The sequence below is a fragment of the Babesia bigemina genome, assembly GCF_000981445.1.
Source record: "Babesia bigemina genome assembly Bbig001, chromosome : III".
Lineage (NCBI taxonomy): Eukaryota > Apicomplexa > Aconoidasida > Piroplasmida > Babesiidae > Babesia > Babesia bigemina.
In genome coordinates this window covers 2,841,240-2,867,575 of record NC_027218.1, presented here as the reverse complement: position 1 = coordinate 2,867,575, position 26,336 = coordinate 2,841,240, and the positions used below count along the sequence as shown (strand labels likewise).

At 58.6% G+C, this 26,336-nt stretch overlaps 13 protein-coding genes across 13 annotated transcripts; 7 read left to right on the top strand and 6 right to left on the bottom strand.

The window, feature by feature from the left end:
* Positions 1-370: 370 nt before the first annotated feature.
* BBBOND_0311680 (EF hand domain containing protein, putative) lies at positions 371-1,218 on the bottom strand (the record flags this gene model as incomplete). Its single annotated transcript, XM_012913997.1, has 5 exons — positions 371-457; positions 574-633; positions 669-749; positions 890-1,044; positions 1,086-1,218. The coding sequence occupies 5 exons, from the start codon at positions 1,216-1,218 to the stop codon at positions 371-373; spliced, it is 516 nt and encodes a 171-aa protein (XP_012769451.1).
* A 420-nt stretch (positions 1,219-1,638) lies between these two features.
* BBBOND_0311670 (2-C-methyl-D-erythritol 4-phosphate cytidylyltransferase) lies at positions 1,639-3,256 on the bottom strand (the record flags this gene model as incomplete). Its single annotated transcript, XM_012913996.1, has 2 exons — positions 1,639-2,858; positions 3,199-3,256. 2 exons carry the CDS (start codon positions 3,254-3,256, stop codon positions 1,639-1,641), a joined length of 1,278 nt encoding a protein of 425 aa, XP_012769450.1.
* Positions 3,257-3,477: 221 nt separating this feature from the next.
* Positions 3,478-5,376, top strand: BBBOND_0311660 (RIBOPHORIN I, putative; the record flags this gene model as incomplete). Its single annotated transcript, XM_012913995.1, has 4 exons — positions 3,478-4,539; positions 4,574-4,771; positions 4,809-5,070; positions 5,111-5,376. 4 exons carry the CDS (start codon positions 3,478-3,480, stop codon positions 5,374-5,376), a joined length of 1,788 nt encoding a protein of 595 aa, XP_012769449.1.
* Positions 5,377-5,821: 445 nt separating this feature from the next.
* BBBOND_0311650 (eukaryotic aspartyl protease family protein, putative) lies at positions 5,822-7,888 on the top strand (the record flags this gene model as incomplete). Its single annotated transcript, XM_012913994.1, has 4 exons — positions 5,822-6,415; positions 6,453-6,505; positions 6,546-6,894; positions 6,938-7,888. 4 exons carry the CDS (start codon positions 5,822-5,824, stop codon positions 7,886-7,888), a joined length of 1,947 nt encoding a protein of 648 aa, XP_012769448.1.
* Positions 7,889-8,495: 607 nt separating this feature from the next.
* Positions 8,496-10,180, top strand: BBBOND_0311640 (hypothetical protein, conserved; the record flags this gene model as incomplete). Its single annotated transcript, XM_012913993.1, has 2 exons — positions 8,496-8,975; positions 9,017-10,180. The coding sequence occupies 2 exons, from the start codon at positions 8,496-8,498 to the stop codon at positions 10,178-10,180; spliced, it is 1,644 nt and encodes a 547-aa protein (XP_012769447.1).
* Positions 10,181-10,205: 25 nt separating this feature from the next.
* On the top strand, positions 10,206-11,832 carry BBBOND_0311630 (hypothetical protein, conserved; the record flags this gene model as incomplete). The annotated part of the gene is made up of 2 exons (XM_012913992.1): positions 10,206-11,334; positions 11,372-11,832. 2 exons carry the CDS (start codon positions 10,206-10,208, stop codon positions 11,830-11,832), a joined length of 1,590 nt encoding a protein of 529 aa, XP_012769446.1.
* Positions 11,833-11,921: 89 nt separating this feature from the next.
* Positions 11,922-12,414, top strand: BBBOND_0311620 (DNA-binding protein; the record flags this gene model as incomplete). Its single annotated transcript, XM_012913991.1, is given in 6 exon segments — positions 11,922-11,987; positions 12,023-12,051; positions 12,088-12,152; positions 12,187-12,248; positions 12,290-12,352; positions 12,358-12,414. Coding segments are annotated over 6 exon segments (342 nt in total).
* Positions 12,415-12,692: 278 nt separating this feature from the next.
* On the bottom strand, positions 12,693-14,481 carry BBBOND_0311610 (hypothetical protein, conserved; the record flags this gene model as incomplete). The annotated part of the gene is made up of 2 exons (XM_012913990.1): positions 12,693-12,902; positions 12,937-14,481. 2 exons carry the CDS (start codon positions 14,479-14,481, stop codon positions 12,693-12,695), a joined length of 1,755 nt encoding a protein of 584 aa, XP_012769444.1.
* A 772-nt stretch (positions 14,482-15,253) lies between these two features.
* Positions 15,254-15,818, top strand: BBBOND_0311600 (40S ribosomal protein S27, putative; the record flags this gene model as incomplete). The annotated part of the gene is made up of 2 exons (XM_012913989.1): positions 15,254-15,420; positions 15,737-15,818. The coding sequence occupies 2 exons, from the start codon at positions 15,254-15,256 to the stop codon at positions 15,816-15,818; spliced, it is 249 nt and encodes an 82-aa protein (XP_012769443.1).
* Positions 15,819-16,235: 417 nt separating this feature from the next.
* On the top strand, positions 16,236-16,925 carry BBBOND_0311590 (hypothetical protein; the record flags this gene model as incomplete). Its single annotated transcript, XM_012913988.1, has 3 exons — positions 16,236-16,302; positions 16,338-16,461; positions 16,499-16,925. 3 exons carry the CDS (start codon positions 16,236-16,238, stop codon positions 16,923-16,925), a joined length of 618 nt encoding a protein of 205 aa, XP_012769442.1.
* A 388-nt stretch (positions 16,926-17,313) lies between these two features.
* Positions 17,314-18,007, bottom strand: BBBOND_0311580 (ribosomal protein L24e, putative; the record flags this gene model as incomplete). Its single annotated transcript, XM_012913987.1, has 3 exons — positions 17,314-17,610; positions 17,634-17,786; positions 17,828-18,007. 3 exons carry the CDS (start codon positions 18,005-18,007, stop codon positions 17,314-17,316), a joined length of 630 nt encoding a protein of 209 aa, XP_012769441.1.
* Positions 18,008-18,244: 237 nt separating this feature from the next.
* On the bottom strand, positions 18,245-19,711 carry BBBOND_0311570 (hydrolase, NUDIX family protein, putative; the record flags this gene model as incomplete). The annotated part of the gene is made up of 1 exon (XM_012913986.1): positions 18,245-19,711. One exon carries the CDS (start codon positions 19,709-19,711, stop codon positions 18,245-18,247), a length of 1,467 nt encoding a protein of 488 aa, XP_012769440.1.
* Positions 19,712-21,034: 1,323 nt separating this feature from the next.
* BBBOND_0311560 (carbamoyl phosphate synthetase, putative) lies at positions 21,035-26,078 on the bottom strand (the record flags this gene model as incomplete). Its single annotated transcript, XM_012913985.1, has 3 exons — positions 21,035-25,708; positions 25,747-25,997; positions 26,033-26,078. 3 exons carry the CDS (start codon positions 26,076-26,078, stop codon positions 21,035-21,037), a joined length of 4,971 nt encoding a protein of 1,656 aa, XP_012769439.1.
* Between the last annotated feature and the right edge of the window lie 258 nt (positions 26,079-26,336).

Genomic DNA, 26,336 nt, shown 5'->3' with positions numbered 1-26,336 from the left:
GTCACTCACGCCGCCCGGACGCTGCACATCACACACTTTTGCGGATCCTGACAGCCCGCAGGGCAGCGATCCGGCGAATCTTTTCGGCAAACTTCAGCAGCGCTGATCGACAGCCGCGCGATCCTGCAACCCTTCAGAATAAGCGCAGCGGCCGAATCGCGCATCACTCGGGCGTGCAACCACAGAATCGAGATGTTTGCCTCCAAGCCACAACTGCCAGAAATAGCAAAGCCGAAATCCCCATAGCAGCGCTGTCGCCGTCGCATCCAGGCGCAGACAGGAATGGCTGTGTGGCGCAGGCGACTGACAGACCTTCGGTGTGGCAATTGGGTGTTACATGTGGCAATGTGTTACACTGACTAGGCTATAATTAAAAAAGGTTCGACTTCCGCATGATCTTCATGAATTCAGCCTCGTTGACCACGCCGTCGTTATCGCGGTCCGCCTCCTTGATCATCTGCACGGCGTTAGCGTGTCACACCCAAGGGCATGTGCATTGCGCAGTAACAGACAACAAAGCCAGCACAGCTCCCTCGTATTGCCTGCGCAGTGCGGGCGAATAGCGCAACATACCTCGGCTAGTTCCTCATCCGACACCACCTCGCCCAGCTCGTCGGCGACACGGCGCAGATCCTGCACACACGTTACGCATCTACGCGGCAAATTACCTTCAAACTGATCGTCCCCGTGTTGACGTCGGCGAAAAGCTTAAACGCCTTCGCGATCTCCTCGGCGGGATCGCGGTCCAGCTGCAGCGTCGTTAGACAAGGGCGGCGCATCGTGTATTGCGGCGTTATGCGCCACCATGACGGCATTATTTAACACGACATCCGCGAGCATGCAGGGGTGAGGAATCGCGCATCTACGGCTTACACAGCTTTTAACGTACTATCTTTGTCTTCGCGATCTTGAAGTAATCGTCGTACGACACGGTGCCGGATCCGTCCTTGTCGACTACAGTCATTATAGAGTACATTTCGTCGGTGGTAGGGTCAAATCCCAGCGCATTCAGCACAGCCTTAAGCTCGCGAATCTCGATGCGACCTGCTCGGGGTGACCACGCGGAGACCGTGCGACGCGCTTACCCGTGCCATTGGTGTCGAATATGGCGAATGCGTCCTTGATCTCCGCGGTCTGCTCTTCCGTGAGCTCGCGGCGCCGCCGGCCGGTGATACCAGATGCGGAGCTTCGCCCGCTGGGCTTCGTCTGCCACTTCATGCTTCTTAGCGACACGTGCTACAAAAGGCACACATAATAGCTTACACGCAATAGGAGTGATACAAGTGCCCGTGGAAGTGTTTTCACGCCCTATTTGGGTACTTGCATCACCCGACAGCTGCGCCACCTTCCACACACCAGCGGAAGGCTTACAGTCATAATTCCTCACCAGACACCGATGCAGCTACGCTGAGGCACACATGGGCAGCGTGCGCGGCTATATAGTGATCTAGATCCATTTAGAATGCGATATTAGGTTGCGATTCCAGGGAATCACGCGCACAGTTTCGGCCGTGGTGACACACGGCAGCGCGCTACCTTCCCAGACGACATCGCCAGTACCACCAGTGTGACACCACGATGACCCCACTGGGAACAGGTCTTCATTTCCGTATAAATAACGACGCGACTCTCGTCTATCTAGTCCCGAAAGTACGCCTCACGAAGGTATCTTGAGCATGCACCGATGTCCTCCCAAGTCGTGAGCTTCACATTCACTCGATGGCCGGGTACCAGCGCTACGCGCTTGCCCTCTAGTTGTTCCACAAAGCTAGCGTCGTCGGTGAGGTGCGGCGGAGGCTCCGCTTCGTCGGATGCCAGCACCGTAGCGTACGCCCTCTTTAACAGAGACGACAGGAAGGCTTGAGGGGTCTGGACTGCGAAAAGGGTGGAGCGGTCGGGAGTGCTGCACACTACAGTCCTCCCCGAGTGGGCCTCTACCACCTTGATGGTATCCGTTACCGGCACTGCCGGCACTGCGGCGCCAAGCTGGCGGGCAGTTGACACTAGCGACTCCAGGTCGACGTGGCGTAGTAGCGGGCGCACTGAGTCGTGCACCAGGGCTATGTACTCAGCTCTGCAGCAGCCCGGCATCCGCGCATCCAAAGCGTTCTTACGGCGCAACGCATTGTAGACCGACCACGGTCGATTACCACCGCTGACGCACAAGGATACCACCTTGTAGCGCTTCGGATCGGGTCCACGCATTGCCTTCTCTAGCACATCCAACCACTTTTCATCACTGCTTAGCACGCAACGGCGATCCACAAGGTCGTAAACGAAGTAGGGGTATCTGCGGAGGTGGGATTCATATTCTGACTTGCGTGCCGCGTCTACCTCCAAGGTCGGTACTCCCGTAAACTTTGGTGCACGTTCGGAATCAACCTCAACAGGCCCCGTGGTGCCATCTGTGTTGGACATGTTGCATCCTTTATCATGTTGCGATTGTGATGCGTGTGGAGAATCCTCATCGACGACGTAACCAGATACCGCTGTTGGCGCATTTACGGCTACTTCTTGCGGCGAATTCTTTTCAGGCGATTCTTTACACGACTCAGTCCTTGTTTCGATAATGTTCAGCAACGGCCCCGTGCACGAGTCCACGAGCTCCAGGACCTTTAGGTTCCACTCAGGCTTCGTAGCGATGGTCACTTCACTGATCACAGGAGAGCGCAGTAACTCGGCAAGCGAGTAGATGAACACCGGCACGCCATGCAGAAACACGAATTGCTTGCTGGAGGGGCAGTCGGCTCGCAGGCTTGCTTCTGGGTTAGAAGGTCGAAGTAGTCGATCCAGGTCATTTTTCATGCGTTCGCCCACACCTCCGCAGAGCAGAATGGCCTTAACAGGCAGTGACGCACCTGCGGACGGAGGCACACATCCAGGGTGAAGCGGTTGTACTGCACATAGTGCAATATTACTCAAGCCTGTGACAGCGGAACTGCCGCAGTCGTATCGAGCTGGCCTCCTACTGGCAGACCACCCCCAACCGCCGCCGATGCGTATCGACTTTGGCTCGTGGAACGGTTTATGCGCGTTGAAGGCATCAACTACCGTACGGAAGAGCAGTATCAGCGCAAGTCGCCACAACGAAAAGCACATCGGCCGATACACATGACGCTATCTCACGACAGAATGCGGAATTTAACACACTGCAGCGACATGTATAGACACAAATAGCACAAAGTGATCACGACGAACTAATATGTGTCCTCACGGCGAGGTATTGCCGCGAGAAGGATATCGTGGTGGTGTCCATGTTAGGATAGATATGCTAAAATGTTGCCGCTGACGGGACCTTCCACTCATAATTGGAACACATGAGCTACGCGCAGATGTATTAAACGCGTCTACGGCAGATGTGTCGCGTACTATCTGAAGGCGGCGTAGAAGGCCCTGGCGGGGAACGCGGCGTGATCTTACCGGAACAATGCCCTTAATTCTCTGTGAAAGTGGCCTTCCACGGCAGCTAGAGTCAAGATGAATGGCCAGGAATTGGTATTAGGCGCATTCGGTGTCTATTTGGCGTTGTTTTTGGTGATTGCCATAACCAGCATCCGAGCAATACTTGCTGACGATGGCGTTGACAAGCACACATTCTGGGATGACGACGTCGTGGTCGATATTGACACTGAGAGGCCCATCAACTTCCTGAACTGTGCCTGCTATGGCCTCTCTGAGCTCAGGGAGGTGGTCCTCCGAGCATGGTCGCCGGGCATTGAAGACACGCCAGATGGTATTGGGGCGACGCTGCGGAGATCCCGTGACGATTGGCAGATCCTTGCGGCCACGCGCCATGTCATACTCCCTACACAACCGGTGCATGTCAGCCACCTGATGGTGCTGAAGTGCCTAAGGCAGGGAGGGTGTGACGATTTTTTGTTCATCCTGCCGTTCCACGAGGCCATGCAGACGAACGAGATCGCCGCCATTGACAGCGAAACCAAGTCAAAGTTGCAGGTTAAACTGATTAGAGGTGTATCAAGAGCCGAACGTGATTGCGTTCACGTCCTCCCCGATGACGAATACCAGTCATTCAAACAAGATGCCGCCTGCAGGGACTCCTGCTACCCGGCGGTGTACCGAGTGCATCTGGACGAAACCATCGGCGCTGAAACCACCACCAAGGTCAGGGTCGACTACTATCTGGGGAAGCCGTACACTCCGCTGCAACGCCGCCTGCAGTTAGGTGAACAGCAACGGGTTGCCTTCGGCCTCAGCACGCTGCTTCCAAGCCCCTACCACTCCGTCTCCCAGAAAACGCGGCTTATATTGATGTCCGAGCTCAATATAGACGTGGTTTCGTTACACGTCTACGCCACTTTGAGTGAGATAGCGGAGAATATCTTCCTTTGCGGACCGTTCGACAAAGTGGAGCTGCTGTCTTCTGGGGAGCCCATGGTTCTCACCATCGACTGCACCGACAGTCTGGAATATATCCCACAGCTGCATAAGCAAATCAGCGTCCCTATGTGCCCCTTCAGTGGCCATATCCAGATTGCGGAGCATTACGTGGTTTACAACGATGCCTCGCCGGTAGAGGTAGGTACACTAGATGACACTAAAAATTTCAAAGGGCCACTTCTCCCTGGAAACGCTGAGAGAAATAGATAGGAATGAGGGCGCTCGCCGTGGCGGCGGGAATTTCGTGACATACATGGACGCGCTATTTCCGCAGCAGGCGACCAAACTCAGATACTACGATGACATCGGAAACATCTCACGGGCGTACCTGATCGACAGGAATGCGTCACATAACTACAAGTCCGTACATGTAAGTGAATTTCGGATAGCGACACCACCGTTTGCAGCTGCTGCCGAGGTACCCGCTGCTGGGTGGATGGAAGGCGTCGTTCACGGTGCAGTACCGCCTACCGCCATGCATCCTGCACTCCAGAAAGGAAGTGGGATACACGCCAATCGATCGATTTGCTCTCAACAACGCCTTTCGCGTCGCCGATTGGATCTGGAATTATGTGAAAGGCGGGGAGTTTGTCGTATGCGCCCCGCTGTACCCGGCGATATACTACATGTATATCCACAGGGCGACGCACACTTTAACGCTGCCACCAGGTAAGCAAACGCAACGTGCGCAACCCAGTTAATATGTCAGGTGCCAAGGTCACTCGAGTGGATTCGCCACGTGACGCCGTGGTAGAAGTGAAACAACGACAGCGGATGGTGCTCGGCGCAGCTGTATCCATACAAGAAATCACAGTAAACGTATCCAGACTGGCGCTGCACGGCATGGAGCCGTACTACACGGAGCAAGTGCTCGTGGCATACACCGTCAGCGCTTGGTGGCTGTGGCGTGTGTTCGGCGTGGTCGTCCTCCACGCCGCCGCCGGCTGGGCCGCGGTCCACTTCTGGAGAAGGTAACGACCACGTCCATCGCCTCACATGATGCAGAATGAGTGCTATGTACAACAACCTAGGGAAAACGTGCCACGGCAAGGGTGAATAGGCGTGGAAGCTTTTTCTGTCACACACGATGTCGTTTTGTCGCCACGCCGTAACGGGTGGTAGTGGTGCTATAATGCCCCGCTTTGTATACACATCAGGCTTATACTCAGCTTAATCGCATCATAATTACAGTATTGCCTCCAATTGTTACCCCGTCGGACAGAGACGTTACCAGAGCTCTGTCGGCACGTGTCTACACACACTGATGGATGAACTGCTCTCGTAGCGTTCCTTCCGCCCGTGTTAACACTCCTATTGGCGCCGGATATTGAGTTAAACAATGAAGTATGAGCTTCGTTGAGGCCTTGCGCAACGTTTTCGTGTGATCGCAGCTGTTGTCAGCCTACACATCGCAACATCAATGAGGGTCACGTCTGCGTATGCCGTCGTTTTCGCGGCAGCATACCTGAGATGTGTGCACGGACTCGGGGACAACCTGCAATCTGCTGCAATTTCGAGGTCGCAGCAATGCCGCGGCGCCGACTGCCACCGGGATGTCATCATCGACGCGTACGCAGGTGCGGATGTTGCCGCGATTGACAAGAAGGCCACGCCGATATGGAACACGCCAGCGCAAACGCTGCAGCGTTCATTGAGGGCGCAGTATCCGCGCATGCTGACATCGCAACTGTTCATGAAGCCCAAGTATGCCATCAAGCTGCACAGGTTCACGCAGCTCAACAATGCCAAGAACAGGCGGAAACCCGGGTCCGACAACAACGTGCACCATACCGGAAAAGGCTCGCCAGCGCATGAGAAAACGCATACAAAAGTCAAAGGCCATGATTCGTCGTTCATCTGGCAGTCTGCGGAGACCGCCACTCCGCCAGCTGAAACCACGACGGTTTCAGGCGGACCTGGCGCGCAGATGCTCCGGCAGTTTCTGTTCAACTTCGAGAACAACCAGTACTTCGGGGAGATCGAGGTGGGCACGCCGCCGTCGAAGTTCGTAGTGGTGAGTGGCGCCGTCATGCAGCCTCATCACACCGCAGGTGTTCGACACCGGGTCCAGCCAACTCTGGATCCCTTCGAAGCAGTGTTCTAGGTAGGTCGCGCGGGTTACGTTGTCCCCCAAATGAATGCAGCAACGGATGCGCCAGACACCGGCAATTCGACTCCACGCAGTCGAGCACGTACAGGGAGCCGGCGCCCGGCAGCGTGGCCTCCAACGCGTACATACAGTACGGCACCGGCGAATGCGGTATGTTGGTTTCCGACGCACCTGATGACCGTGCAGTCCTCGCGCTGGGAGCTGACACCGTCAGGATCGGCCCCCTGGAGGTCAAGAACCAGTCGCTGGGGCTGGCCACCTACGAGAGTGACCACCCGTTCGGCGACCTGCCATTCGACGGGCTGGTTGGCCTGGGGTTCCCGGACGCAGCGTTCAGCGCCGACACGGACGCGCTTCCGTTGATGGACAACATCGTCAAGCAGGTGGGTGATTGGCACCCGCCTCCACCGGCACATCCGCGTGCAGAAACTGCTCAATCGCAACATCATGGCCTTCTACATGACCAAAGACCGCACGCAACCCGGCACGCTGTCGTTCGGCAGCATCGACCCCATGTACGTGCTCCCTGGGCACAGCCCCTGGTGGTTCCCCGTGGTCTCCACCGATTTCTGGGAGATCGAGATGGACTCGATCCTGATCGACGGCAAGCCCATGGAGCTGCAGCGGAAGTACAACGCGGCCATCGACACCGGCAGCAGTCTCATTTCGGGGCCATCCGAGGTAGTTGGGCCACTGTTGGAGAAACTGTCGCTCTCCGGGGACTGCTCCAACGCCGCGTCGCTGCCCACCATCTCGTTCGTGTTCGTCGACATGCTCGGCAGGCGCATCAAGTTCGACATGTCCCCGGAAGACTACCTGGTACGCATGGACGAGGACGACGCCGACTTCGGAATGCATCTCGCCACGGCCACCAGCAGCGGCAGCTCGCAGCCCGGCGAGGCAGCAGGCGACCACGGTCAACGCAGCGACGGGAACCACGATGCGGGCGGCGGTGCGGCCAGGGATACGACAGCGAGTTCCGAAAAGGGCGACGCTACGAAATCTGGCCGCAAAGCCGACGACGGCAACGATCGTGACGCCACATCAGGCGGTCAACAACGCACAGCCGCCAAGGCTGAATGGACACCAGACATGGGAACGCGCTGTGCGGTGGGCATAATGGCGATGGACGTGCCGAAGCCCAAAGGGCCGCTGTTCGTAATGGGCGTGAGCTTCATCAACCGCTACATGGCGATCTTCGACCGAGACGCCATGGCCGTGGGGCTGGTCCCATCCGCCCATAAGCAGGACGACAGCGACAAGCAGCAGCTGCTGGAACAGGACTTCGAGATCTCGTCAGGTGAGCGAACCTCCCCCGTGTATAACGCAGCGCAGCGATGGGCTTCAACTCGTACGCCAATTCAACGTGGACGTTGATCGCAGCCCTCAACCTAGTGCTGCTTCCAGTGCTGTACTTGGCCTTTAGGCTCGTAATGGAAATGTAAAGATAGACCAATTAGTCAAGCCATTGCATGCTGGCCACGTGGCAGCAATTAGCGTAAATCACAGCCCATCGCAGCTGTTGTAACTAGCTTAAGATGTATGCGCGGCATCTACTGCCTAACGCAGTTGTGTATCGGTGTCCTAAGTTTGGTGCTGTGGCTCCACATCGGCACGAGCTATATGCTGCTGGCAAGCGTCTGTAGCACATCGCTTGGGATTGATACTCCCGGTGTATACGACAAGATCGACACTACTGGGCGTGGACCACTGATGGGTGTCTTTAGTCCTACACACCGCGCCAGATACACGCATCAATCCGTCTAGCACACGGGCCGAACGGCTCTCGAGTGGCTAACATCGCAGACATCAGCGATGATGTTGGCATTTTAACGCCCATTCGCGAAACTGACAGGTCGCTGACGGCAGCACGTTGGATCCAGAGCCCGTGGACGGAGGCGCGCGTGGGGAGATGGCCAGGGAAGACCGGGGCCGTGTGACGGCTCAGACGCTGGATTAGCCTCGTCGTATCCGTAAACGCGAAATGGCCACAATCAGGGCTCTATTTGCGAGGAGCCGAGCCTTGCGCTCGGCCGCCGGTGGCTCCGGGTCGTCCACGCAGACCTGGCTGAACCTCGGCGCCTTCGCGACCGGCGGAGATGCCAAGCAGGAGGCGTGCTGGACCGACCTGAAGAACGCCGAGCTTGCGGTGTCGAACACCGTGGAAGCGGCGCAGCGGCAGCCCGACGTGGTCGACTGGGACCGGTGGGAGGGCCTCATCGCGCACAAGGACATCCTCCGCCACATGAAGCAGACGTACGACGCGAACATCGCGATGATCGAGAAGGCGGCTGCCGCCGAAGGGGACTCCTCACACCTCGAGTCGCACTGGGAGCTCTACGAGGCCGCACGGCAGAACTGCAAGCAGGCGACGCGAACGGTGAACAAGATCGTCGCCGACGGCTCGAAGGCGCTGTGGCTGTCGCAGAACAACCCGCCCGTGTGGAAGGTCGACACCAACGAGGTACGCGCACGTGTATGTTCGCGTGTGTCATGATTTCGCAGTGGCTCGAGAGCGACCAGTACTGGCAGGCCTTCGTGGAGAAGCACGGCATGTACTCGCAGTCCGGTGACGCCCCCGACCCCGAGGCGCCGGCGGTGGTGGAGGCCAACAAGGCCAGCTGGAACTCCAGAATGGTCAAGTTCAACGAGCGTACCGACACACCCATGCTGTACGAGTACATGCACCACCTCCCCGCCTGGGAGTACTACGACATCAACCGCAAGCAGTTCTTCGAGCACATGTCGTACTTTTTGCTGCGCACCGGCGACGACTTCAGGCACTTCCCGGACCTGCCGCCGTGGCAGTGGCTGACGCACCTGGAGGACCAGCGGTTCAAGGAGTTCGCCGTCACGCAGCGGCGCAGGGAGAAGCGCCAGCTGGAGCGCGTGGCGAGGTTCGAGCCCGACGACTTCGGCACCGGTGAGGAGCACACCGGCGAGGAAACGCACATGGCGATGCTCACGAGCGAGAAGCACGCCGCCGAGCAGACGCTGGCCAACCTGATGGGCAACTTCTGCTTCCTCTGCGACCCGCTGGTGCCGGTGCAGTCGCGGTTCCAGCTGCAGTACATCCTCTCCAAGTGCGGCCACGACAAGAACGGCGGTGCGCGGGTGCTGTCGCTCGGCGACGACGTGAATGCGTTGTTCGTGCTGCCTGCCGGCGCCGCCGTGGACGCGCCGATGGCCTCGCCCCTGGAGTGCTTCCACAACATGATGGAGCACTACCGCATCCTGGGCATGCGCATCAACCCATCGTACGCCACCCGCGTGGAGAACCAGGTGGAGCTCATCCACCAGAGGGGCCCCAACTGGCTGAAGTTGAAGAACGAGACGGTGCTGGAGTCGTACCTCCGCCGCATGCGCCGCGACGACCCGCTGAGGGCTGACTTCGAGGACTACGCGCAGCAGCTGCGCGAGAGAATAGCGGGCGCCAAGGAGCTCCCTCCGGAGGAGTGGGAGCGCGCCATCGCCAGCGTGGAGGAGCGGGCCATGGAGGACGCTCTCGCCGTCCGGAAGATGGAGGGCGCCAAGCACGACAAGAACGCGCACAAGCTGGCCGAGATGGACCTGCAGCAGCTCATCGATGACGGCCACCTCCTGGTCGTCGACCCCGCCACCGGAGCCACCGTCACCAACGCCGGTGAGGTTGCGGCCGCTCTCAAGTGAACTCGCAATATAATGTTATGTGTTAATGGTACCATTTTCATACCTTAGACGCGCAAAAGGTTCGGGTGTGTTGAGGCGGTTGCTGGAACTGGACGACAGCGTGCTGCCGCAGACCATCAAGTTTGTGGCTGCAAAGGCGCTTAAAGACCGCAACATCCCGCCTCAGGCGGTACACAGCCACCTTTCCGGCGGCACCAGTGCCAAGTGTGCGGCACGCGAGCCCGCAGCACGCGACTACGGCCGCGACGTCGCCGCGTTAATCCAGGAGAAGGTCGCACACACCAGCGCCGAACAATGGACGCCCAGCGCCATCATAACCGTCGTCTACTACCTCTCCGAGTCAGGTGTGCGTCTGGAAGCCGCGACCAGGGAGCTGTTCGTGAGGAAGGTGGCCGACGCTGAGAATCTCAACATCATCGACCTCTGGCAGGCGCTCACTGCCGCCAGCAGGTCACGCCTGGACATCCCAGTCGGCCGGCTCAAGCGGCACCTGGAATCCAACGCAGAAACTCTGCTTCGTCCGTCGAGATGCAGGAACGTGTACTCGGCGTTAAGGGCGTTCTCTACATGCGGGGAGGCGCTCGACCCCCTGACGCTGCAGCAGATAGCGTCGCATTACCTCAATAAAATGAGCGCCGCCGTTGATTTCAAGGACGCCTCTAACTTCGCCAATGCGCTGGCTGCGCAAGCCAGCATACTGTGGGCGCGACGCAAGAATGAAAGCATGGATGGCGGAGGGAGGGCAGCTCACGTTGGCGCCGCACTGGCTGACGCAATAGACGGGGTCATTGATCACACTCTAATGCGCGCGAATGACAGCGATGCTGATGTAGAGGGAATCGCGGATACTTTTGACGCCGTCGTTCAGACGATGCAGTGGACGAAATTCAGTGACGAGACGTACGCCCGCCGGGTAGCGCAAATGCAGCATCTGGTATCCGGCATCAACAGCCGCATCGGCGCAGTGGGCGTTTCAGCTGTCGCCAGTTCCGGTCATGAGTCGCGTGGTAATCCAAAAGCGGCGCAGAGAGCGGAACCCAGGGTACTGCGGGTGGTGCTGAGGTGCCTGGTACGAGCTGGAATCCACCACCCGGAGCTGATCGACAAAGTCTTGCACTTGTATCGCACACAACCGCAATCGTGGAGCGCACACGGTACGTTCACGCTGCAACAAACGCTAATGTCGAACAGGGACGGCGGAGGTGCTCAGCTGCGCAGCCTTCTTCGGGCTGCGAGACACGGCAGTGGGAGACGTAGCAGAGCACGTCAGCGACCATTGCCTAAGGAATCTTCTGCGACACGTACCTCCATCGCGGATTCTGGTGGATGCGTGCGTTTCCGCGGCCCAGGCTGTCGACGAAAGCTGTCGCGTACGACTTCACCGACTGGCGGCCAAGGCCCTGGCTCACGTGGATTCCATCGATGAGCGCGACCTTGCGCTAGCCATGCTGACTCTACAGCTCTCCCCCGGCGCTTTTGAGAGTATGCCGCTCAGCACGATCGGCCAAGTCGCCAAACGGCTACGACGCCGTGCCGTCGCTATACGAGTACACACGTGCACACCAAAAGCGCCGACATTCGAGGCGGCGGAAAGCGCTAGTGCAATCTTCCACGCGCAGTTCAGCGAGACATGCGAAATTAACCTTGAATAGTGCTACGAAATAGCTGTGCGGCGGGAACCTCGGGGGTCGTGGACCGCCTGCACATCACTCACCAACGGGGCAGACAAACGTCAGCGGCCATGGAGAAGCTGGATTTCAGCCAGGCGGCGCAGAACGCGCAGGCTATTCCCCACAACCAGCAGGAGGTATGGCAGCGCAGGCGTCGTTTCATGTTTCGCAGAAGCAGATGCAAGAGGAGGCCAAGCGCGAGTGAGTGGCAGGAAGGAACCCATCACAGCGGCGCAGGGGCATCTTGGAGGCCAGGCGCATGACCATGCGCACGCTGCTCACTGTGGACGCACAGGAAAGACGTATGTCTCTGGCACTCGGCCACATAACCTGCAGTTAACCGCATCTCAATGGTCAAGCCGGAGAAGGCTGCCCAAATCGAGAACTACCTCATGCAGGTACGTGAAAGCACTGCAATATGCCTCTAAAATGAACCCAGACGGCCTTTAGAGCCGGTAGGAGCCACAAAATGGACGACGCCGAGCTGAAAAATCTCATCGAGGTAAGTTGGTGGAAGCGAAGGGGCAGCGCCTCGGGCATATGCAGTCGCATATGTTGGCGTAATCTCGCACGCGGTGCTGCGCCCGGTGGTACCGCGAACTGTCAGTGCACACATTATATCCTGATGTGTTTATGTATGAAATACATGCGATGAGTACCTAGTGTGCACATGACATCTCACAAAACAAGTCTGGCAGTAGACACATTCTGAAACGCAGGCAATGGGAGCGGCGGCTGCGAAGAACGTCTCCAACATAAAGGTAAGAATCGAGTGCCGGCTTCAGCAACGTGCAGATCCAAAGGAAGCGGTGGAACGACGAGTCGGACTCAGACGGCGACTTCTAGAGCGCCGAGCAGTTCAAGACGCTGGACGCACCTTCGGCGATCAGCACCTCCCTGGAAATGGGCTTCATAACGCACACGCACTTGTTGATGTGCCCGTAATCCTCCGACGTCAACGGGATTCGGTCGACGGAGCGCTCGAACGTGCCACTCAAGAGCACAACGCCGTCATCTCCGCTGCAGATGTGTTCGAAGCGGACGTTGCGCGTCTAACAAATGGTTAAAAATAGGACATAGACATACCTCTGGCGTGCTGGCGGAGCATATCAGCTGCTGGTTTTGCGGGTCCCAGACGTCCACTGTCGCCGTGCCTGCCTCGCAGCCGCCCGTTGACACCGCGTAGTCGTTGCATATGGTGAATATGAGCGGGTGCAGGACGCCCGGGCGGTGGTTGCGGAATGACCGGTGCCTCATCTCGGCGTCCCGCCCCCTGGTCACGTTGAGGAAGCTCATGGGTGAACTGAAATCATCTCCACTTTCTCCGTCCGTTTCATCCTCGTCCGACACGACCTGCGTCTCGTGGTCACCGACAACACTGGAATGCCGCGATAGCTGGTCCCTTTCATCGTCGGACTTCGAGTCCTCCGTGTCCCGCACGTCTGCGTGGGCGTCCCCCCTCGCGGGGACCATGCCCGCGGAGGCGCCGAACAGCGAGCTGGTCTGCGTGTCCTCCACGAGCTCGAAGTCGTCACGGTATCCGAACTGCTCGATCGACGACGTCACCCAGTCGTTGCTCATGAAGTTCAGCATGGGCCACATGACAAAGTTGTACGGGTGGGGATACGGCGCATCGGAGTTAACCGCGCTGGCGCCCGGCAGGTAACGCTTGCAACGCTCTATGCCGGCGATGAGGTCGTACGTCGAGCAGTAGAGATCCATGTCGTGGGGCCCGAACTGTATCGAGGTGGCGTAGTCGTCCTTGGCGGACAGGAAGCCCATCTTGAGAATCCGCACATCCTCGTGGGCGGAGCAAATAACGATCTCAGACTGCCCGTTCGCGAGCGCTATGAGCCGCTCGTCGTGGCTCACGGCCATGCTGGTCAGGCGCCCCAGCTTCATGTGCTTCAAAATCTGCTGGTCGGTCTCGTCCATGTCGACGTATTTCGTCTGGTTCCGCAGGTGCATTTCAAACGACCGCAGCGGCATGGGGCGCTCCACGTAGGGGCTCTTGACGTGGTCGTACGGGAAGCGCAGGTCGAAGAAGTTGAGTTTACCGTCTTCGTACCCCCCGGAGACGAGGCTGAAGCTGAACCCGCGGAAGTTGTACATGCACGAGATCGCCCCTGAGTGGCATCGGCTCAGTGACATCACCGGGTGCCCGAATTCGCCTTTCACTCCGACGCGCAAGTCAATCACGTTGATGTCCCCCAGAGCGGTGGAGAGGAAAACCAGGGGGCTGCTGCTGTCCGTCGCGGAGGCCAGATGCGTGCACGTTCCGCCCAGATCCGTGATCCCGCTCGGCACACGGTTGGAGTACACCGACCGCGATATGCGGCTGATGCATTTTCCTGTCTCGAGGTCGTGGTATACACCCGCGCAGGAATCCCGGCAGACAGACAGCGCAGTAGTACGCGCGTAGGCCGGGATTACGGATTGAACCGATGGAAATATGCACGGCGCGGACAGATGCCGCTTGATGCGGCGGTCGACGCCCACTTCGTCACCTCGGAACAGGCCACGAAGGTCGGTCTCGAAGAAGCATCCGCTCTGGAGGTGGGCCAGCACGCACTCCGACCGGTGCGAATAAATCGACTCGATCAGCAGATTGTAGTCCGTTAGCAACACCATCCTGACCTCCGCGGTGATCACGTACTTCAGGCGCCGGGCAAGACCGACTAATGCCTCGCGCAACCCGCACGATAACCAAATCTACACACAGCGAAGTTCGTCACGCTACACGGCAGCATGACGTCCCCTCGGCGTCATTATTGAGTATTATGGCTAGTTTGCAGTGGTAATGTGGAGTTATGCTGACGCGGAGGCCTCACAAATCTCAAGCCGCGTAGTGGAAGAAGGCCGACACATTGGACAGACGCCGGAAATATCGGCACCTACGTACGTCCCGCATCGGATATTATGGCAAATCGATGGCAAATAAGGGTGACTGAAGTGGACGCGAAACGATTCCTCGTGCGTCGGAAGGCGAACACAAACATGGGTGAAGCGCGCCAGGAGGCGATTCAAAGGCAGCGGACGACCGTAGCTAAATGTGTACGTTAAGTACTGTTGCCCGTGGCTGTATATCGATGTGCCGGCGCGATGTTAGAATCCCACTCATGGGGCGCCGGGGCGCCGGCCTCCCCATCGCGGCAAGGGCGCCTTTACCTCGCCGCCGCGGCTACTCACAATCCTGGCACAATAGCAACCTTCAATCACATATTAAGGAGCTCGAGATACAGCTCTTTTGTCGCCGCGCCGCACAGCAACCGAGGAGCAACACCGGGAGCCTTGAGACACTCCTCAAGTGACCGGAGTAAGCGACCTAATCCGCCGACCAATCATACCTTGCGCAGTCGTCCAAGCCATAGCAATATAAACTGGGGCATCTGACTCGATAAAGATGGAGTTCGACTGCCTTCACGTGGACCCCAAGGAGGAGGCCAAGAAGCACAAGCTTAAGAGGCTGGTGCAGAACCCTAACTCGTTCTTCATGGACGTGCGCTGCCCTGGCTGTCTCACTATCACCACCGTCTTCAGCCACGCCCAGACCGCCGTCATTTGCGGCAGGTAAGCGATATATGCCCTTGGCCAGTCAGCACCACCGCGGCTACGCCGCGCCTCCCCTGCCTCGGGGATGACCATGGCGCCACTCACAAAGAGTAGCGATGTGTTGTGGGCTGTATCCGTTGTTGTGCCGTGTAACGAGTGGTATATGCGAGTTCGATGTGTAGTTGGCGTCGTGAGGCGGCCGCCACGGAATGCGGCTACGTACGATGCAGAGTGTTTTTTCTGTCGTACCGTGGTATATCGTGCTTGTGGTTTTGTGTAACTCTGTTTGTGGTATAGTGTAACGCTGTTTGCGCCGTTCTCACAATGTTTGCAGCTGCAACGTTGTCCTCTCCGAGCCCACCGGCGGCAAGTGCAGGCTCACCAAGGGCTGCTCCTTCCGCAGGAAGGTTGAGTAAGCGTCGTTCGTACAAGGCTCATCGGGGTATGGACGCTGAAGTCATTTCGCCGGCGAAGCTTTGACAGCTACAATCGCGATGTGAATTTGGTCACGGCCTATAATCTTTCATATACAACGTTCGTTGATGCACATTGCTCTGTGGTAGAGGTGGATTTTTATGGTGCGGAATAGTTATGCTGTTCTTCCCTGTATAATGTGTGGCGTTCGGCGTCGCCTGTGTTGTGAGCCCGCCGTGAGAAGGAATGGTACCTGCGCGACACAACACCGCCGGCGACGCAGGTCGCTACGCAGAACATCACCCCTTACACACCTCCTAAATTTACTGCTAGCTCGTGGCCTCGCGACACCGTCACGGGCGGCGGAATCTACTTGCTACACGGTACAGACACGCACGGAACAAGCCGCCGCAGCTGCAATGTCAGTGGAATCTGAGCGCGAGGCGCTAATACGGCAACATAACAAGTTGAAGGCTGAAGTAGAAAGTGGGTGGAGCGCCACAGCCGTTTATAGCGCTCAGGCATCAACAATGAGATAAAGAAGCTCGAGCGCGCCAACGAGTACCTCAGGCAGCAGAACGCGAATATGCGCCGGATGGTCGAGCAGTCTCAAGCTATGGCGGCTGCGATGGCCCCGGAATCCAGGTAGGACCGCACAGCGCGTCGCGCAAACAGCGCTCAGCGTACACACCTCCAGCGGAAGGTATGACGACGGCGACCTCGTGAAGACGCCGGAGGCGCGCGGCGGACATTTCTACCAGGTTGTGTCCGACCTGACGGGGAATCGTGACTCGGTGCTCGGCAGTTATCTAAAGCACGTGGCCGGCGTGGCGGACGACTTCGCCAGCAAACTGCACGTGACGGAAGGCGACTACGAACACCCGCCCGCACGTGAGAGCGTCTTGCAGCACATCTACAGGCGCACGGATCCGGCCTACATGATGGTCCCGAGCCTGTCTTCCAGGGAGTCAGGCATCGACACGTCCTCGGAGATGGGCAGCCCACAGGTGGAGCCGCAGTACGTCGAGCGCACGGGCTACTTCCAGGAGGTAACCGCCGCCTACGGCTCCGACAAGCGCGGCGACTTTCCGCCGTCGCTGGTGAAGTGACGTGCGAAACACAAATCGCAAACGAGCTCGGTATATGCATTGTACCAGATTTATGTCTTAGCCACGGACCACCCCCGCGGCACTGCGGCGCGGGGAGCGGCTGTGCTTAAAATGCCAGAAAGGGCATTTTTTGTCAATACCAAGGGTATTAAACTACGCTGCGTAGACGCGATTGCCGCGCATAGTGCGGCCACTGTATCACTAGGCAACTTTGTAACCGTATCAATCATAATCGCGTAGACGGCAATGCGACGAATTCGGGTCACCCGCGCCGCGAAGGCGCAAAGAGGCGGTGCCGCGGACGGCGAGCAGCCTGAACCCCAACTTCCCGCGGCGGGCCGCCCGCAACACGCACCATCGAAATCACGAAAAGACATTACGATCGCAGTTACTTGCGCATGGCGGTCTTGGTGATCTTCTTGGGAATGGGGACCTGCTTGGCGGGAACGGCGCCAGCGGGCTTGGGCGCACCGCCCTTGAGCTTCTTGGCCTTCTCCTTGGCCTCGGCGAGCATAGCCTGCTTGGGGTTCTGCGAGCGTGTGAGTGACGTCGACCACGAGGTTCCCCGGGAACGGGTCGAAATGTTGCTCGTAGTCACGGCGGCCACGGCCACACACGACACGGAGCGTTGCTGTGCGAAGGGCACTAGGTCGGAGGCGGGGGGAACCGCCAAGGACCACTCTGCCTTCAGGTGAAACACGGACTTACCAGCTTCGAGTCAGACTTGGTGGCGGTCGCACGCTTGGCCTTGAGCTCGTCAAGGCTCAGGCCCAAGAAGGCCTTCTGGTACTTGGCGGCCTTCTTGGAGCGGCGGCGGTGGGACACCACCGTCTGGAACTTCTTGTTGGCCTTCCTCCAGCTCTGCGGCGGATTACACACACGCGCGAAAACGCGAAACGCACCGGAGTCCACTTGACCTTGGCCGGCTTCACACGCTGCTTGTGCAGGGAGGCAGCCTTGGAGGTGAGGAAGAAGTAGACCTTCCCATCGCGCGCCACAAACTTCTGGCCGCGGCCGGGGTAAACCCTGTAGTCGCTGAACGAGCAGAGCTCGGTCTTAATCGTGGTGGTTACCGTCGCCATCTCCTGAAAAGTGATGAGTCCTGGCGCCACACGCGGACGTCGCCCACGGCGACCCGGAACGCTGGGGTGGAGACTTACCGATAGGAACCAAAAAAAGCGATGGCAAAATTGCTTCGCGGTTGCACGCTGCCTGGTTATGTAACGACGCCGCGGAAAGCGTGCCGCCGCAGCACGACTCGACACGGCCCCACCGCGCTACCAACAGGCTACCGACTACGCTGCGCAATAGGACTAAATTTAAGACATAAATGATTCCGGGTCGAATGGTATCAGCTTTCGGCGCGGGGGTGAGCGATATTTGGCCGCCGCGTTCGGCTGTCGGTAGGTCGACTGCACGCCGAACTTCTCCTGGTTCACCCTGAACATCTCGTCAGCGGACCAGCCGCTCGCCTCGCCGAACGTCTCGTAGCACAGGTCCACCTTGTGCTGGTCGTCGAACTGGAACTTGGAAAGCTGCGCCCTGTGCTCACCGGCCGACGTCGAGCACGGGTTGTCGAGACTGTGCTCGTCCAGCGACGGCAGCTCCTCCGCACTGTCTCTCACGCGGCAGAAGTTTGCGTACGCGGTGGGGAAGTGCTCCCGCAGCTCCCCGCCGCGGAAGTCGCGCACGAACTCCCAGAGGCCCTTCACGAACTGCGTCACGTCGAACAGACGGAAGTGCTTCATTTGCTTCTTCTGCGCCTCCACCAGCGTTGACAGCGGTATCCACTTGATCTCACCGATCTCGTACTCAGTGTTGGAGCCGAGCTTCGTGTCTTCGTCGACGCCCGGCACGAAAAACAGCTTCAGCGTGCGCCCGTTGCTCACGTGCTCCACGAACACCTCGGGGTGGATCAGCTGCCGCACGTCCAGGCCCACCTCCTCCAGGACCTCGCGGGCCGCGCACGCGCTGTCGTCCTCCGCCTCGTCCGTCTTCCCGCGCGGAAAGGTCCAGTTGTGGCTGTTGTAGCTCTGCACCATCAGCACCTTGTCACAGGTCTTGTTCATCACCATACAACCGCGCAGCGGTATCTTCTGGTTGTACTTCGACCAATTGTCCAGCAGCACCTTCTCCTCCTCGTCGCTGATGAAGGCGCGCAGCAGCGGGCAGTCGTCGCAGACCAGGGTCAGGAACGCGCCGAACTTCATCGGGCAAAGCTTCTTCGGGTGGCGCACAACCCACTTGTCGCAGTACCACCAGTACGCCTCGCGCAGGTAAAAGCACAGACGCACGTGGTCGCTCAGCACCTCCTCCGGCAGCAGAGCCACGAAGCGGCCGTAGCAGTCCGATAGCGCCTGGTCCAGCAGGTCAGCATCCACGTTGCCGTGCTTGGTCAGAAGGAGGGCGCGCTGTTCCGATATCGATGGGTCTCGCTCGCGCAGCGGTGCGTTGCCCACACAGGCAGCAGCCGACGGCGCCATGACGCTGGTGTGGCCCTCAGACGGCAGGTGTTTCGGCGACGGGCACCGGGGCAGCGGAGAAGGCGTGATCGACGAAGGGCAGGGGTAAACTGCCCTTGGGTCCCGGCTCCGCATAGCCACCGGCGGCGGCATGGCCATTGGGAACGCCGCCATGCCCACAGGAGGACCCGGAACGAAAACGCTCGGGCACGGCTCCGGACGGCGATGGCTGGCTGCATCCTCCCTGCTGCCAGCGGCAGAACCGCCGCTGGAATTGATACGCAGCGCAAGCTTCAGGCTCTTGCATAAGGCCTCGGACGACATCTGACCGCCCACATTGCCAGAATGAAGCGGATTGACGCTCATCGGAGGACTAGTAGACAGGCGCTCGAAACAACAATTACTGGGCACTACTTCAGAAAACAATGGCTACATAATACATTAAAACACATACTGAGATACACCGCTGGCGCAAGGATTAGACGAACCCGCTCGGTACACTCAGAGCGGTTCGTCACAAACATACGGGTCGACGAACGGCGCGCCGAGACAGAAGCCAGAGGAATGGCAAGGGTACATTAAATAAAACACAAACAACCTCGCGAATTGGTGGGCCATTCTGCAGCTGCGGCAGCTCTGACATACGGCGTGGACGCGGAGTCAACACCACGGCTGACAGCAGAGAGCGACAATGCGGCAAAACAACGGTCGCGCGCCCGCAAGAAAACGTATACGCGCCTATCACTAAAACAACAAAATAATGCGCAAACAGCTCAATGCCGCGCTTGCAAGGTGGATGGCCCACACGGCGCGTACACACTGTGTGTAGGCAAGACGGTACTGGACTCGAATTTCATCAACCGTGCTGTTGCGACGAAATGATGGGCACGTTAAGGGCGTTAATGCGCGCGGCACGACGCGTTGCCATTACATACCACGGTGACTGTCAAACCTGCGAAGTCTCATGTCCTGTGTCGGCATGTCGCCGTGACCGATACTACACCTATAGGCTTGTTGTATAGCACTTACAATGAGGCCATTCATGGCATTATTGTTTAGAGAATGCGGTAATTGCGTGTCTAGGTCGCTTTTGCCAAGCACACAGATATCTGCGGGCCGTGGTACGGTATTGAGATGGCTGTTGTAGAATCCGCCAATGAGCATGTGGTCGACGCATGTCGCTTAAATATTATCATTAGTTAACTACGGGTTGACGTTACCCACGGGGCGCGTTTAGACGCCTCGAGACGGCAAAACGGAGATGCATATTAAACAGTAAGCGTACGTCGCGCCAGCCGCGATAGACGGGACTATGTAACGAACTATTGAGAACAGATGTCGAAAATAACAAGGATCAAATAAAGGGTACAACCAAAACCAGATGGTACCCTGGCAAAGCATGCAAGGATTAAATACCACCAAATAACTTCCTTCAAAAATCAAATGCACAAAACACCACTGATAAGCGACTCGGCACTTAGGCCAACCGCACTACAACCAACAGCCGCCTCCAACGACTACAAATGAATACAACACAAGACAACGCATCGCGATGGCGGGTCATGCAACTACTCACGGGTCAACTCACGCACCCTGAACTCACACACCTTTTAACAGCCGTATGTTGAATGTAGATGTGACACGCGCCTAGTTCACGTACTCCTGGTGGCTTTTGTTGTGGAAGAAGACCTTGCCCTTGGAACTGCGGATGTGGCGCATGACCAGCGCGTCGATCACCAGGAGCGCCAGCTTGTTGCTGGTGATCAGGGTCACCTTGTTGTCCACGGCGGCGCGCCGCATGATGTACCCGTCCGACGTGCGCCCGGGGTTCACGCGGCCAGCGACGTTAATGAACATGTCCACCTCGCCGCTCTTCATCAGGCTCACCGCGCTGGGCTCGCGGCCGTCGCTGGGCTTGTAGGCCGGCAGCAGCTTGCCACGCGGCCTTTGGTCGGCGTTGCGCGACCAGCCGTCGGTGATGGTGTCCTCGAAGAACACCAGGTTCGAGGAAAGCAGCGAACGCACGTCCAAACGGCCGGACATGCCGCCTTCGGATGTCGAGACCTCGTTCATGCGCGAGAGGAAGTTGTAGGTGCCCTCGGTGGCGTACACGTTGAAGCCGAGCTCGAGCATGGTTTCCACCTTACGAGATATCAAAAACTTGTCGACGTCGGTGCCGAAGGATATCAGGATCGAGCGCGACGGGATGCGCATGCCGCTGGATATCATGGCCTTCATGAGCGCTTCGTACTTGCTCTCGCCGAAGCCGACCACCTCACCGGTCGATTTCATATCCACGCCAACCAGCGGGTCAGACGGGTACAAACGGTCGAACGAGAACATCGGCACCTTGACGGCCACGTAGTCGATGTCCATCAGCTGGATGTTCTGCACCCGAGCGGGGCTGCCCACCATGACGCGGGTGGCCTGGTCGATGAAGTTCATGTTCAGAGTCTTGGAAATGAACGGCAGCGTGCGGGAGGCGCGGAGGTTGCACTCGATGATCTTGATCTGGTTGTTCTTGCAGAGGTACTGCACGTTGAACGGGCCGCTGATGTTCAAGTAGCGCGAAAGCTTCTGGGTTATCTTCTTCACGCGGCGGTGGGTGCCCACCAAGATGTTCTGCGCCGGCAGAATCAGCGTGGCGTCGCCCGAGTGCGTACCGGCGTACTCCACGTGCTCGCTGATGGCGTAGTTCAGAATGATACCCTGCGACGCCACACAGTCGACCTCCACCTCCTTGGCGTTCTCGATGAACTTGGAAATCACCACCGGGTGCTCGCGGTTTATCACGGCCGACGTCTGCAGGAAGCTCTTCAGGTCGTCGAAGGAAACTATCACGCGCATCGAAGCGCCCGACAACACGTACGAGGGTCGGACCAACACGGGAAAGGACACCTTGGTGCAGAACTGCTCGGCAGCCTCCAGGGAGGTGAACTCCTCCCAAGAGGGCTGGTCGATGCCCAGCACATCGCACAGCTTGGAGAACTTGTTCCGGTTCTCGCAGCGGTCGATCGACTCCACGCTGGTACCCAAAATGGAGAGCCCCAGGCTGTGCAGCTTGCAGGCCAGGTTGTTCGCAGTTTGGCCCCCCACCGAAATCACGATGCCCATAGGCCTTTCGAACTGGTAAATGGCGTCCACGATCTCGCAGGTGAGCTCCTCGAAATACAGCCGGTCACTGACGTCGTAGTCAGTGGACACGGTCTCCGGGTTGCAGTTCACGATCACGGCGCGGTAGCCCAGACTCCGCAGCGCCTTCACGCAGCTCACCGCGGACCAGTCGAATTCGATGCTGGAGCCGATACGGTAAGGACCGCACCCCAGGACCACAATGGCAGGGCCACTCGACTTGCCGGTGCAATCGCCGTCGTCACAGGAGCTGCGGGCAACGTCCGCGGGGCTGCACGCCGAGACGTCGTTTTCGATGCCGTTGTACGTCAGGTAGCAGTAGTTAGTCTTCGCCGGGTATTCCGCAGCCAGCGTGTCGATGACCTTCGTCACCGGGATCACGCCGAGCGACTTGCGGTGCACCCTCACGTCGTCCTCAGTGGCTGACGCGTCGCCGAGACCCTCGGCGATCTGCTTGTCGCTGAAACCGTGCACCTTGTAGCACCGCATCTGGTTGAAAGAAAGTTCAGACACGCTGCTGAAGCGGCCCAGATGCGATGTCAGCACGTGGAGGTAGTGCAGCCGGTGCAGGAACCAGGGGTCGATGCGGGTCAAACCATGCACCTCGGACACGCTCATGCCGAGCTCGAAAGCGCGGGCGATGGCCGACACGTGGTCGGGTGTGGGATGGCACAGCCCATGCACGACGGCATCCCGGTCGGCCGTGGACAACACGCCGCTGCTGAAGCCCGTGACGCCGTCGCCGGACATGCGCAACGCCTTCTGCATGGCCTCCTCGAACGTGCGGCCGATCGACATCACCTCACCCACGGACTTCATGCTGCTGCCAAGCAGGTTGTCCGCGAACTCGAACTTGCGCAAATCCCACTTGGGGATCTTAACCACCACGTAGTCCAAACTCGGCTCAAAGCACGCGGTCGTTACCAACGTGATGGCGTTGCGCATCTGCACCAGGTCGAAGCCCAAAGCTATGCGCGCAGCGACGTACGCCAACGGGTAGCCGGTGGCCTTGGACGCGAGGGCGGAGCTGCGGCTGAGGCGCGCGTTCAGCTCCACGATGAAGTACTCGTCACTGTCCGGGTTCACAGCGAACTGGATGTTGCACTCGCCGATGATGCCGAGGTGGCGCACGATCTTGAAGGCGATCTCGCGGTACTTGTACAGCTCCACGTTGGTCAGGGTTTGCGCAGGAGCCACGACGATGGAGTCACCGGTGTGGATGCCGAGGGGGTTGAAGTTCTCCATGCTCGCAGGAGTAATGCAGTTGTCGTTGCTGTCGCGGATTATCTCGAACTCGATCTCCTTCCAGCCGTTCAACGCCTTGTCGATGTACACGCACACGGTGGAATCCTCCGACACAGAGCCGGGGCCAACGTCGGCCTGGTTCGGGGATGCGGTGCCCTCAGCGGGTTCGTGGCCATTACGGCACGAGCCTGCGGTGAAGATGTTGGACAAAATCTCGCGCAATTCCGCTTCATCCTTGGCGAAGCCCGAACCGAACCCTCCCAACGCGAAGTTGGTGCGCACCAACACCGGGTAACCCAGCTCCGCAGCGGCGGCGACACACGAGTCCGCGCTCGTGCCAACCTTCGACGGAGCGCAGCGCTCGCCGATCTCGGCCATCTTCTCGTTGAAAATCGCGCGGTCCTCGGTGTTGATGATGGTCTCTATGGGGGTGCCCAGCACTTCACAGTTGTACTTGGCGAGGATCCCAGATTTGAACAACTCGATGCCGCAGTTCAGCGCCGTCTGGCCTCCGAAGCTGCACATGATACCGTCAGGGCGCTCCTTGGCGATGATCTCCGACACGAACTCGAACGTTATGGGTTGGAAGTATATCACGTCAGCCAGCCCGTAGCTGGTCTGGACAGTAGCCACATTCGGGTTCACCAAGATGACATCGGCGCCAGACTCCTTCAGCGCCTTAATAGCCTGACTGCCGCTGTAGTCGAACTCGCCAGCCTGGCCAATGGAAATGCCGCCGCTGCTCAAAAGCAAGATTCGCTTCCACTGGACACGCGGCGTGATGGCGCGGATGTGCAGCGGGATGCAGCCGTTCTTGCCCATGCTGTAGATGAAGTCGAGCATCAAGAACGTGGTGTCCGTAGGCCCTCCGCTGGCCTCGGGGTGGAACTGTGAACTGAACCACGGGTTGACCATGTGGATCAGACCTTCCACGCACCCGTCGTTCGCGTTCACGAACAACGTGGACCAGTCTGGCGGAATGGTGTCCTCGTCGACGGCGAACCCGTGGTTCTGCGACGTCATGTAGCACTTGGACGTGCGCAAGTCCACGCAGGGCTGGTTGAAACCGCGGTGGCCGTAGGTCATCTTATACGTGCTCGCGCCAGCGGCGATGGCCATCAGCTGGTGTCCCAGACAAATACCGAAGATCGGAGCCGTCCTCTGCATGGCTAAGCGGAGGTTGGCGATCGTGGAATGCGCCTCGTTGGGGTCGCCTGGCCCGTTTGAAATCACCAAACCGTCGTAGGGGATCCGGGCGAAGTCGAAGCTGAAGGGAACCAACAGCAGACGCATCTGAGGAGGGCACATTCGCAACATCAGGCGGATGATGTTGCTCTTGGCCCCGCAGTTGACCACCACAACAAGCGTGACATCCTTGAGACCCAAGCAGTTCGACAGCTCCCCGGAGCCCTGCGCACCGCACGAACCAGCGGGACTGTGGGGCTGCACCGGGCTCTTAGGGTAACCGTCGTACTTCAGCTTCGGGGCAAAGGCGGACATCGCGTCCGCTACGTGGAAGGCGCCGGGGTCACGTTGTAAAATCTCCTTCAGCTCAGCCGCGGTGAACTCGAACTTAGACACGTACTTGTGACCATCGACCTCTCGCATCGTGTAAAGCGTTGGAGGCGACAACGGAAGGGTCTCCAAGAGGTTGACGCTGTTTGTGTCGTAGAAAGCGGAGTTTGACAGCAGGCGGGAGTCGGCGGGAAGGGTTGCCGCACGCCCTATGATGATGCGGCCGAGCATCGAGCCGCACGTGCGCAGGTGCTTCGTGAGCGCACGGGTATCGATGCCCGCGATGGCAGGGATGCGCTCCTCGCGCAGCCACGCCGACAGGGACTTACACGACGACCAATGTGAATCATGCACCGAGTAGTCGCAGCAGACGAAACCACGCACGTGGATCTTCGAGCTTTCAAACCACTTCAAATAACCGAACTCGTCCTGCGCGCCACCATGAAACAGCCTGATCAACAACCAACCTGCTCTGTGGGAGGGACTCCGGTGTTGCCCAACGAAGGATAGGTCATCACCAAGATCTGCCCCAGGAAGCTAGGGTCAGTGAGCGCCTCGGCATAGCCGACCATGGCGGTGGAAAAGACAATCTCGCCCGTAGTATCCACGCTTCCCGGGTCGACGTAGTTGTACGACTCGTCCACGTACCCGAACGAGTAGCCGCAGTACTCGGTTCCATCCTTCAGCAGGAGCTTGGCAGGGGGACCGCGGCGCAGCTCTGCGGAGCGTGACACACATTACGCAGCCACTCACCTTCCGGGTACCAGACGTGCTCGCTGGAATCAGAGTCGTGACCCATTGTAACCAGCTGGGGAAACAGAAGTTACGTGCAGCTCGCGCCGAATAATCAGAACCGGAACACACCTGGAGGCGGTGCAACGACACCAAGCCGGAGTCAACTACCAAGGAATAACAGGCCCGAATTCTCCGTTTCAAACCACTGCTGCGATTGTGCGGTATTCTAGGTTGTGTTTATGCTGTGGAAGGTGCGACCTCAGGTTATACCAGACAAGCGGAATACGCCCGACCAACGACGTACCGAGCTGGGCGGCTGCCA